The 13,401-nt window shown below is 46.3% G+C and overlaps 1 protein-coding gene across 1 annotated transcript in view; it reads left to right on the forward strand.

Annotated features, from left to right (window-relative positions):
* LOC133351476 (liprin-alpha-1-like) overlaps positions 1-13,401 on the forward strand; it is a 274,762-nt gene that overhangs the window by 240,227 nt on the left and 21,134 nt on the right. The window contains 4 exon segments of the mRNA XM_061566707.1: positions 272-365; positions 7,077-7,158; positions 8,730-8,930; positions 13,015-13,077. Of these exon segments, the coding sequence (XP_061422691.1) occupies positions 272-365; positions 7,077-7,158; positions 8,730-8,930; positions 13,015-13,077 (440 nt within the window).

Consider the following 13,401-nt stretch of genomic DNA (forward strand, 5'->3'; position numbering starts at 1 on the left):
TTCCAAGACATCTGACCAGTGTGTGAAAGGTTGGTCAGAATATCGTCCTAGAGCAGGGCTCTAGAGAAGCCATCCCCCCCCCCGCCCCCTCAAGTGGAAGGGCTTCCACGAGTAGTGGAGGGAGCAAATCAGTTTTGCAGCGTCGCACCTTCGTCTGTTCCAATCGGATGCCGGTCTTGTTCAGGGAACGTGGAATGTCCACCACTGGGATCGGAGGTGCGCACCGGCCCTGGTGCTTTTGACTTTGACCCGACGAGCCTGTCTTCAGCAGGAAGCCTTGGGGAAGTCGACAGTGCTACCCAGGATGCCCTGGGACTTGGGAAACTGGGGACGCAGGCGGAGAAGGAAAGGAGAATGAAAAAGAAGTAAGTGACTTGGGCTCACCTCTTCAGCATTCCCACGTCGGGCAACTTTCTTCATCAGAATCTTTATTCATACTGGGGGAATCCGATGAGCTGTCCGGGGGCAGGCCAGAACATGACAACAACAACCAATGCAAGCACTCGTTAGGGGTGCAAAGTTATAGGAAAGTTAAACAAATCCCAAAGAAAATATATACAATTGAAGCTAAGCTACTTTTATCTTGCTCGGTAAAGTCCACTGAGCTATTAGCTCAACGAAGTTTGCAATCATGTGGGAATTTATAGCAGCAAAATAATCCAATTAATATAAACGCATATTCCTAAATGTGGAGGGAAAAACCAGAGGACCCGGGGAGAACATGCAAACTCCAAATATACAGATGTCAGGGTTGGAATCGAACCTACGACTTCCTGCATACCAGGCGAGGTAGACAACATCACACCTTAAAAAATATACAAAGTCTAGTTGCTGCCCCCTTCAGTGGCCATGCCAGCTCGACGTCACCATGGTCCCGTTTGACGGAATTCATCGCTCCATGCGTCGACAGAACATGACGTGCAGTCCACTCATTGTGCGTGCATCAACCGCAGAGATTTGCAGTTGAGCGAGCTCTTAGAATATGTATTAATACGTGTTTTTAATGAATGGTGTGTGTGTATATTAGTATGTATGTATTTATCATAAGATCTGTACTGTATAACATCTTTACTGTCGCAGGTCACCCATAAAATAGAGACAAGCAGCTCATTGGGCACTGCCTGCTGAAACAATATGACCCTATGTATGTTAAACTTCTTTTGCACCGTGCATAGCCAACCGTGCTAATCAGATGTGCTGGGAATGGACAACAAACTAAAAACAAAAAGCACATTCTGGAAGCTAAGCAGCGATGAGCCTGGATAGTGCTCAGATGGGTAACCGGCATGCATAAAGCAAAACACTCACACACATTCGTCAATAACGCTCTCTTAAATGGGAACAATTTATATTTCAAATAGGCAACGTTTTGGGAAATGATCCTTTGTCATAGCACATAAAATGTATTCGATTTAAAGCTTTCGTGACTGCAGGGATTCATCTTCTTGGTTCTTTCGGTAAAGTGACTTTACCGAAAGAACCTAGAAGACATCAAATTCTGTTTAATTTATATTCATAGAGCACCTTCACTCAAGGCGCTAGACTTACAGAACAGTGACAGAACAGAATGATTTAGATGGCAGGGGCATGTTACAAGGATTGAGGAACGAGTGGCAGCGATAGAGGGGTACTTGGGGATCACTCAGGGTAGGGGAAGGATGGAAAATAGTGGAGGGGCGAGGGGAGAGCCACTGCCTTAAACACCGCCTATTATATAGTTTTTGTTCCTTTTAAGGCCACACAGTGTGATTGACCAACATGTTGAGTTTTTGTTTTAGATTTGCGCTTGTGGCCTCACTGCCAATGCAGCATCACCAAATAAAATGAACAAACGGCTGTTATGACCTGCTGCGGGGATATGTTATCAGCAGAGTTATTAGTTTTACAACAATGGATATTGTTTGAAATAGGCTTTCCCCTTTTTTCTGGCAACAAAACAGGCGTTAAGATGTTAACACACCAAACTGAAACCTTTTACAAGGAATCATGTCTGCGTTAACCACAATACTTGTGGTCAGAATGCAAACAAGAAACATCCTCTGATCATGTATGCATTGTCTTTGAAACTGATTGGTCCACACCAGAGACAGCTTTCTTTGGAGCCTCGTCTCAAAAGGTGTTAGACCAGAGGACGCCAAAAAACGTACAGCACAAAGACAATCACTATCAGAGTAATGAGAGCTCGGGGTGAGCAGCTACATCATGGGACATCCTTTGCCAGTTTCAAAATGTGAGAATAAGTTTTCCCCTTTTTTATGGCAACAAAACAGGCGTTAAGATGTTAAAACACCAAACTGAAACCTTTTACAAGAATCATGTCTACATTAACCACAATACTCATATTTTGGTACTGGCAAAGGAGGTCCCATAACGGATATTGTTGTCCTGTACTACTCTGCGTCTATGCTTCTGCCTGCAGCGTGGTGAACGAATGGCCAAAATAAATCCCGTCACCCCCACACAGCCAAGCAGTGGACATATTGACTCTTGTTCCATTCGTGACCGATTTAAAACATGTGAAATGAATAGTCACCAAATCTAAAATAAGCCGAGCACTTTCCTGCGTGTCGCAGTGCGCCACTTGAGATGACATGCCGACACGCGGGAGATGGTTTTCGAATGTCAAATACTCTCCTTCCCCCCCCCCCCCCCCGCCAAATATGTTGTTTTCTCAAAACTTTCTTCACCTCAATCAGATGCGTCCGTCATTTTCTGAATTCCTATTTTTGAACGATTGGACCACTTCTACTGAATTTCGCTTTAATGTACGATAAGAGTGAGGTTCAAATCATTTTCTGGCAGCTCGTGACAAAATAAAGTCATTTGGAGAGCTGCAAAGGCTTGCACGGCGGTAGTAACTGCTAAATCGTATTTCAGGCTGTTAAGCCGTGTTCCATTTATCTTTGCGGATGTTTTTGGCATCATGTTACTGCAACATTTGCAGCATGCATGGTTTGATTAAGCATGACGCATAAGTAGCCGCTAGATTGTGTTTTATTCCCTGGGTAACGTGCAGTATTGCTAATCCAGCATCTGCTCGTAGCGTGCATTTTTAAAATGTTGCCTTTGTAGATATGCCACATTCTTGTGTACACTCTGTATCTATGTATAAAGCATGCTCCACACTATGTCTGCATTTCAATGAAGAACATACGCTTGCTTATTTAGTCTCGATATCACGTAACTAGATTCTATAAACAGCCTGCTTCCGATATGGTATCAAACAGCACTAAGGGCCTGTGCCACCTCAATACGGTTGTACAGTTTAATTAGGTAAAATGCGCTCTTTTTGACCTACGTTGGAAATATGTTCCTGCAAGTGCATCGAAGAACATTAATACCACGAGGGTGAAAGTCAGCGTTTCTATCGCAGCCGCCTTAAGACATCTCCACTGACCGCCTTGAAACATGCCAGTTTTTTAGAGTTCAAACATGGTTGTGAACGCTGGCAAGGTTTAAACAAAAATTCCCTAGCGATGTCAATTTTCGGTCGTCTTATATGAAGTAGAGTTGAATAGCCACTGGGTTTGCAACTTGAATTCCCCCACATTGTGCCTATATTATATTGATGTATCCATAGCGAAAAGTTATATTCTTTGGACTCACAGTTACCACTGTTTAAGCCCCCCCACATCACTTATTATGTTTGAACATATTGCTGTAAATCTCTATGTATATATTGCTATTATCTCTTGAATCTCGCAGCGGCTTTTGGCGAGCCATCGGACAAAGAAAGTCACTGCATCGCGCGCGTTCAGATGCGCTTCTGTGGCTGTCTGGAGCGCTCTTCCGATATTAGGAAGCCACTGGAGCTATGCACTTTTGCATCTAGATCACCAGATAATTTCCTTAGAACTGCTTTTTGTGTTTAGTTTGTTGTCCTTCCCCCACACCTCCGATTAGCACGTTTGCTATGTACGGTGCGAAATAAGTTCAACATTTATGCATACATATATGATCTGCTGTTGTTGTGAATATCGAACACAAACAATTTGAACGTTATATTTTTCTGAAAAGCATGATGGAACGTGGTGCTGATGTAGACCAAACTATTGATAGTCGTTTTACAAAGGGCATTTATCAAGTCGGTACAACACTAAGATGTCCTGCATAATGACTGGTAAACAGAGTTACATTTTCCTGCCATTATACATAAAGATGAATGTTTTTATCCTACTAGAGTAACCATTTATAGTATAAATACATAACCTCAAAGCAAAAAGGCAATGTTTACCCTAAATAGCTGTGGGGTTATTAATTAAAATTCGCATTGTGCTATTCACCATGTAATTTACCCGTGTTTGGAAGCCTTCTATATTGAAGCAGATGTTTATATATATAAGAGATGAAAGAGTTGCTAATTCATGCTTTTCCTCTTGTGGGTTATTAGCTTTCGACTTTGCTGGTTTAACCGTAATCTAAAAGCATAAAACATTTCTGCTGTATGTCATTAACTGCCATTTTATCGGCTTGTCTCCAACACAATTTATCAAAGCATTTCTCATTCATCTCCGATCATCCTTTTGTTTCTCTTTTGATTCGACCGTTATGCTCGAGCTTTTATACGGCCCCCTTTGTCGTGGGCACGTTGCAGTCACTGCGGGCAACAAAGACGTCTTTCGTGTCCACAGAATGAAGCGCGCAACATCAACCATTAGACGCAGGGTCCTCGTGATGCTGTCATAGTCTCCGACAAACCCACGCGGAATATTCCATTCGCATGCCTGTCAACCCCTTATCAGTGCCCTGCCTTATTACGGACCAATTCAGACCTTATTGGTCACCCCGTGCCCTTATAATTCTCAACGTTCATCTTACAAAGTCCCATCACAAGGGAGAAACACAAACAAATAAACAATCACCACTACTACACTCACTACGACTACACTCACCACTACGCTCACCGCTAGTACACGCACCCACTACAACACTCATCACTACATTCACTCACTACATACCTGACAACCCCTCATCAGTGCCTGCCTTATTACAGACCAATTTAGACCTTATTGGTCACCCTGTGCCCTTACAAATCTCAACGTTCATCTTACAAAGTCCCATCACAAGGGAGAAACACAAACAAATTGACAAAAACATGTTTTGCCCGTTTAGAAACAGTTGTACGCCGTATGGGTCTAAAAAACTACATTTGCCTGTACAAGAATACGGGTAAACCATAAGGGTTGACAGGGATGCATTCATTGCAGGGATGAACAAGAACCGAGACATTACGTTATTGGGCACGTTCTAGCAATAATTCATCTCATTTGCGTTTTACTTTAAACCATACCTTTTTGTTTCCTTACCGGTGTGTTGCGCGCATGGCCATGTATCACGTATGACAAGCAACCCTCTCCTGTTAGTAAAGTAAGCCCGCAAAGGATAGCCCAGAAATAAAGGACGTGAGACTCGCGTTTGGAAAGTTGGTCATTGGCTGAGAAATCCTCTGCGATAAATGGGATGATTCCACGCTGTGGACTCGAATCTGCGCATTACGTGCCGTTCAGCATACGCTGGGGCTGGCGTGCACGGAGGTGTGGAGGCCGTCTTCATTAGCGGAGTGTTCCACATATTGCAGTGATTCTGTGTGTGTGGCAGTAGAAAGTAAAGCAATTGTTAAACAACAACACGTTTTGGGCTATCTTTATTTTACTTCTAAGGCTTATTTTCAAGACTGTGCGTATGCACAAAGCTTGGATTTCCCTGCCTATGTCACCTCCTCCTCCACCTGCCACGCGCCCCTTTCCGCTGTGCCGCCATTTTTAATGCGTTCCCCCCTTGTCTCCCCTCTCCACCCTCTCCTCCATTCCGTGGTAAAAAAAAAGATCCGGGTAAGTCCACCTTCCCTCTAAGTCGTTCAGGGGAATAAATGAATGCCGTCAAAAATGGCGCTTGCTTCTGCGAATGTGGCAGACTTGAACTGGCAGAAGCTTTAGACGCGACCGGATTAAATTAAAGCCTTTAGTCAGCCTCGGTCTGCTCGCTCCAAATTGGGCTTCAAAGTTGGTGCCATAGTTTATTATATATAAATATATGTTTTAATTGTCACAAGTATTTGTCACTCCAGCTGGGAATTATCGGAGCAGAAGCTGCAGTAATGTTTTTTTTTTTATCGGGCCGTGTGCATGCACAATTAACAGATAGCGAAGGTGTGATTATTACTTGCATCCAATCCTGTGGCGCCAATGGCCGTGTGTGATGATTGCGACGAAGCGGTATGTGATCGGCTAAAAAAAAAACCCTGGTAATTTGCAGCTGGAGTCATGAATTTTTGTCGGCACACCTAGACGTCAACATTCATTAAAATAATTGTCTTAAGAATTTAATTCGGAAAACATTTATTCAGATCGCACTGGACTAAAGCGCTGGTGGGACTCCGCCTGCTTTTGCCCTGCATTTATTCCCCTGAAATGCGTGTCTCTGGCCGTGGTCATGACACTAATACCTTGTTCCTGATGCTCCCTGTCGCATGGATTGTGTCTGCATGAATGTTCCGACTCAGCCCTAAACCGCGGCAACATGTTATTTTATGTACAACTGTTAGAAAATCTAAATTCGGAATGTAACAATATAGAAAATCATCTGAACTTAACTCTCAGGCCATTATTTGAAAATTATATTGACGTCTCAAGGATTTGACATTAAATCCACGGTCATCTGTTCTCTTGCTCAAGCTAAACATTACAAGAAGCCATGGACACCTACAATTCTGAATAACCCAGTTTAGTTTGCCGGACAGATGGACGCGAATATAATGTCAACACCTTGGACGACCCAGTTTTCGGGCAGTCTAAATATATTCATTTTTAAAGTAAACGGTTACAACAAAACACTCCCCCCTTCTCCTGCGATGCTAAACGTGCAAGCCTACGGGACAGCAGTGAGGAGGGGGGGGTGGTTACTTAACGCGCATCCTGCCGGGCATCGTGTCAACGTATACGCACCGTGTCCATTCGTAAGGACCCTTGACGTCGTTTCATTCTTCGCGGCAGACCTCCAGATCTCGGGTTTACATTCGAGAGCCTTAACTGCCGCGTGGCTGATTGCTCTCTCCTCTCTCTCTCTCCTTTTGGTAGGCATGAGCTCCTGGAAGACGCCCGCAGGAAAGTCCTTCCCTTCGCACAGTGGGACGGGCCAACGGTTGTTGCGTGGCTGGAGGTAACTGCAGAGCGCAATCTCGCGTCGATCTCCCACAGACCCAGTGCCAGCACCCGCTGCCGGCGTTGTGTTAGCGCCAGCGTTGAGATGGCCAAGGCAGACGGTCGCTTGCCTCCTCCTGTGCCATGGTGGCTTCAATTGGTTCTCACTTATAATGCTATGGAATCCGGCATACCAAACAGTGGATATATGTTCGTGCATGCGTATACGCGTGAGTTTATGTACGCGAGTGTATACCTGTTTCTGTGCATGTACGCATCCGGCAACCTGAGTTCGAATCCTGGCCACGGCAAACCGGTCCTGGGCCTCCCCTTGTAGGTCGACTCGGCTTTATATGGGTACCGGGCGCAGTAGTCTAAACATCAGCAATGGGGAGCCAAAGGCAAGCAAGGCGTGGTAACGGCACCGCGCCACCCAAAAATAGGTGCTCGCTCACGGCACTTTCCTCAACAGCCTGTGTCAGTTTTACAGAGCATCATCATCTTTGTGCATTTATTGTACGCACCTCTTGCATCCACGTGGGTTCTCATGTGCACGCAAAGGCAAAAAAGACAAAGATCCCCCGTATAGCCTTAACAGACTGTTGGGGCAAGTGCTGTTAGCGAGCATCTATGAAGGCCGGAACGGCACACGAGGGGGTTGGGTGGCCAGCACCACGCCCGACCGCCTTTGTCTCTCCAGTGACGATGTTTACACGCCGTACCAAGTACTCATTTCAGGCTGAGTCGACCTAGGGGAGGCCCAGGACAGGTTCAGATTAACGTCACTGGTGTTGGCTGTGAGCGGGAATCGAACCCGGATCGCCGGGTTCATAGCGCAGCGCGCTAACCGCTACATTATCGCTCCCCACGCAAAGGCACACACACACGCGCGCGCGTGAGAGCGTTCCTGCGTGCACGTGTATGCACGCAGGTGAACGCGCGAGCGCGCTTGTGTGTATGTAATGCTTCCTGGGTTTAACCAGGCTGGATTGTGTGAGAAGCTCGCAGATCCTTGAAACGTCTGGACACAATCCCATCAGTGAGCTTCTCCACAGGCAAGGCTGTGTTGGCTGTGTCATGTAGCTCGCATGCCCAAGCATCTTCTGTTTGGCCGGATGGGGGGGCTAAACGGGTCCTGCATGGGCTGGAGAAGAGATGGGCTGGTGTGGTACAGGAGGATGTGGAGCTGAGTGGACTTGCTGGTTACTGGTAGCAGCGGTGTTAACATTGACCTCTATGCAGGGGACTCGTGAAGGAGGCTACTAGGCAGTTGCAGGCAGTCGCCCTCCAACAACACAGAGGGCACAGCAGTGGTGCTTACTGTTGTGAGCTGGGCAGATAAAATGCAGCAGGGGGCACAGGTGGCACAGGTGGAGCATCTGCCAGTAATCTCAGTCAAGTCAACCCACGGCACTTGGGTCTGTCCTGTGACCTCCTGCCAGTGAGCCTTTGACATTTCACGTGACGTCCTCAAAGTGCACCTAGCCTGGCACAAGCGCCGCGGTGATGTCACCGCCACTCTGAATGGGCAGCTGCTGTTTGTCGTCGTAACGCAGCGCACGTGCACGCGTCGCGCTTGTGCCCACGCAGCTGTGGGTGGGCATGCCGGCGTGGTACGTGGCGGCGTGCCGCGCCAACGTCAAGAGCGGCGCCATCATGTCGGCGCTGTCGGACACGGAGATCCAGCGCGAGATCGGCATCTCGAACCCGCTGCACCGGCTCAAGCTGCGCCTCGCCATCCAGGAGATGGTGTCGCTCACCAGCCCCTCGGCACCACCCACCTCCAGAACGGTACCACAGGCGCCGCGCACGCGAGCGAGCGAGCACGGTCTGCCGACGTTGCCGGTGCAACATTGCCGGCGTAACGTTGCGTTGAGGGCGCGGGTGGTAAACGATGATTCGGGCGGTGGCGGCCCAGCGTTGCTGGTTCGCGGAGGCAACACATTTTTCCCTTTTCGCGTGGTGCTGCAAAAGCAACGGGACAAGCTGACGCTTGTGCGTGTTGAGTTTTGGAAAGCCTTTCGATGGCGTCTGGAGTCAATTGGCACCTCCAGCAAAACCGGCTGTTGGGCAACGGTCTGTGATGCGAGTGATGGATTGCATTTCAACGCTGTTACAATTACGTGACTCATTGGGCGTAGGTAGCCAGACCTGCCACGTGCGTACGTTTTTTTTTACGTGGCCAAGTGAAGTCGGGCCCAGCGTGTGGTCTGAAGTAATGCGTGCAGGTGGACTAATCGAGGAACTGGAATGAGATGAGGGCAGTGGTTTCATCGGCTACCTTCTCCACAGGGCCCGGCACAATGTGGTGCCACGGTGACGAGATGTTCACTACCTCGCCCGGTATGCAGGAGGTCACGGGTTCAATCCCGACCCTGACGCCTGTTTATTGGGAGTTTGCATGTTCTCTCTTCTCGTGGCGGGGCATGGTTTTTCCCCGCACATTTATAATTAACATCACGCGTTGAGAGTATTTGGCTGCTATAAACTTCCACATGATAAGCCACTTCATTTGTGGCCAAGTAACTTCTGAAAAAGAGCTGTACAGCTCGGTGGGCCTTTCCTGGTTAAATACTAATAGTTTAGTTTGTTCGGTAATATCAGTACTTCCCCCTACAAGTATATCAGGTACAATGTGGATCTGTGTATTTATCTTCTATTCGTGTGGCCACTGTGGTGAAAAAGGTGAGCACCGCCGAGTTGGCGATCCCAAAAACAATGAGTTGAAATCTCTCGTCAAAAAAGAAGGCTGAGATCTGTTCGCCGGGCAAGTTCGCTCTTTGTTTTTCGTACGGCTGCTGATGTAGATGCAGAGCAACAACGTAGTTTCACATTCAGGTGGTCAAGCCAGCAGACAGCTGCATGAGGAGTAGCGAAATGTCTCGCTGTGATGTCGCCTTCGTGTTTGTGGATCGACCATCGCGTCCGTTATCCGTTGTGCGGTCTGTTCTGGATGACCACGGTTACACGCTGGAGAGAGTGCGACTCTGGTCAATGGTCATACTGCAGCGAGTCATTTGGCAGATTGCTTGTGGTGAGTTAAAGTGTCCTGCCATGTGAGAAACATGATTATTAGATGAAAGGTTATTTTGCTTCAGTGTTTTGATATTTGGCCGTGTTGCCCTTGGCTGTTCGCAACGTTCCTCCTGCTTTAATGTTTTTCATATATTCCTAGCATGAGCTGAAAAAAGAGAGAGAGAAAAAAAATCAAAGCAGATATCGCACGGTAAATATTGATAGTGCGCAGCCAAAAGCAATCCGTGTGTGAAATTGAATAAATTATGGATAATCTTGCAGCGGGCAGAAAAAAATTAGAAGTGCAGATATGTTCAAATAAAAATTGTAGTGCAAGAAAGACAGATGTGACATTTTTAATAATGTATATGTCATGCAGACCGAGTTTGTTTGTGTGTGTGAATGTGATTCGTACGGTGCCTGCGGTGTGCGTTACTTGCCTTGGGTGGAGCGTGAGCACAAACGTGGCCACCCGAGTTCCATTCCTCCCCGTGGCTACCGTCACCAGCGTGGTTAATTATGGTCAAACAAACCTCGTGAACGACACAGCGTGGGGAAGCCTTCATCCAGCAGTGGACTGACAAGGACCCTGAAGGATTATAATTAAATTTCGATTTAAAGCTTTCGTGACTGCAGGGATTCATCTTCTTGGTTCTTTCGGTAAAGTCACGTAGAAGGGAAAAAATAAAATAAAATAAATAAAACATAATAAAATAATAAAATAATTCTCCCGACGTTTCAGACGCTGTCTTTCCGACAGACCTGTTCTTCACCTGAGGACGGCTGCTTGCGTTGTGGCCGAAACGTCATGAGAATTATTTTATTATGTTTTATTTTTATTATTTTATTATTTCCCTTCTACGTGACTTTACCGAAAGAACCAAGAAGATGGATTATAATTATTTAGATGTATTTCCTTGGTTTTATCAACAACATAATATTCATAAAAAAACATTCCAACGCTCTTTGAAAGATATGACTTAATGATCCCAGAAAACCCTGCAAATTGTTATTTTAATGTCAAATGTGATTGTTTAAGATTTGTGTTTATGTGCCGTGGTTAAATATAGTATGTGGTACACGCTGGTGAGAGATCAATCCGACCTCCCATGTTGGAAGCCGGAGGCACTGTTATATCCATCCCTGAGGATTAGTGTATGAAACTAGGTCATCCCAGCCTTAGTTATTACAGCAAAGTCAAAGCTCCCATTTCAAAGCTTGGTGTAGCACAGAGCAGTGTATGTGTGCCCATGTTTTCGTGTGTATATTTAACAAGTAGTTTAATAGTAATATACCGGTACATCGGTTAATGCTTCTTCTGTTATCGGAGGAGAAAACGTGTGTTTTTTTTTAACGTGTTTTGTAATATTAACTGTATTTGTCTTTGCATCTAAAACTACACCAGGACCCGTGACTGTCTCTATAAAAAATATATCACAACTGTATTGCCATTGTCGTTTGCTGCACCGTTGTTAACACACAGAGATATTCAATTTCAACGTACGGGTTTCTCTCGCTTGAAGCGCTAGTCATATATTAGTTCCGAACAAAGGGCGCACAAAGCAAAACCGCACGAGGCGACAGCCTGCCGAGTAGCGTGTACAGCACACACAGTGTACACACAATACACGCAGTACACACACAGTACACACAGAGTACACACAGAGTACACACACAGTACACACACAGAGTACACACACAGTACACACAGTGTACACACACAATGTTGTCCCACCGCCAGCTGCATATGGGTGCCATGGTGGCAAGATGTTAACTAACTCACCTGGTATACAGGAGGTCATGGGTTCGATCCCGACCCTGACGCCTGCTGTATATTTGGAGTTTGCATGTCTCTCTCCCCGTGGTCGCCTGGATTTTTCTCCGCGTCTTCCGGTTTTCCCCTCCATACTTCGAAACAAGTTTTTAGAGTATTTGGCTGCTATAAATGTCCACGTGATAAGCCACTTAATTGGGCTATCATTTGTGGTAGCCAGGTCGCTTCTGAAAAGTGCTATAAAGCTCAATGTGCCTTACATGGTAAGATAAAAATTGTTTAATAGTGGCACTTTGGGTGACTTCAAACCGCAAAATACAGAAAATGTTGGGTAGAGAGAGATTAGCCGTGTGTACATGAAATCGCACAAACCGAAAACGCCTAAAGCGAGAGGAACCTGTACATTCAGGTTGATTGAACGGCTGTCCCGGACCACAATGAACAAAGGGTGAAGGTTGATTTGCAATTACAGCATTGCTATGCCAATGCATGCTGTAGTGATCCGTCTACAGACACAAAAGGGGCAGGTTGGCCCTTTGACACAGGTGCATTTAACCCGGGCAGCAAAGGGCAGCGCTGCGTACATTCACACTCCGCCTTGGGGGGGCGTGGGGTGCATTCAACCAAACGTCTTTAGCGTACCTGGGGAAACCGAACAAAAACGAAACTTAACCAATGACTTTAACACGTAGGCTTTCGCGACCAATATTATTCATAATATAGGTTTTTGGGTCAGATATCGCGTTATTTATAAATGTGTCGTAACCCTCCACCACCCGACACGGCAAAACAGTAAAAAATGTGTCACTTTTTCAAAGGACAAAATAATTCACTTCTTTAGCCCACCGGTGTGCTGAAGAGAGAATCAACAGCATTTTTAAATTTGAGTATGACGTTTCGCTGATAATAACAAATAACCAATGACGGCCACCGAGCAAAGCCCGAGGCCCGTTTTGTGCGTGATGTGCTGTCGGCGACGTCCGGACCTTAACCAAAACTAACAACTTTCTCGCCGTCTTTCTTGTCGCTTTCTTTGGCTTGCGCCGTGCTCGCATTGGCTGCCCCCGCTGCTTTCGCGCTGACTAGTCGACGGGCAATGTGTGGGTGACTCACGAGGAAATGGAAAACATGGCGGCGGCTCCCAAAACGGTCAGTGCTTCGTCGCGTTTATTCCCGCGGCCTCCGCCGATCTGCGAAAGCGGGGAAATCGCTCGTGAGGTTTTGGGACTGGAGTGAGAAGCCCTGTAAAATCCAGCGCGGGACTTGCGTCCGCTTCGTAACAAAAGTCCACTTTGTGGTCCCGCGGAAATGATCGCCCGTTGAGGTTCATTTTTGCGTTTTTGCCGAATTCCAACAGACGCAGTTTTGTTAACGTTTTATTGTAAATGCCTCTTGAATAAGTTGTTAATTTGAAAAACCCGAATGCACGCAACGTTTTCACAGTTACCGTTGCGAATGTTTCGGAATTGTTAA

Source organism: Lethenteron reissneri, chromosome 37 (assembly GCF_015708825.2).
Source record: "Lethenteron reissneri isolate LAM-NWPU_2019-01 chromosome 37, ASM1570882v1, whole genome shotgun sequence".
NCBI lineage: Eukaryota > Metazoa > Chordata > Hyperoartia > Petromyzontiformes > Petromyzontidae > Lethenteron > Lethenteron reissneri.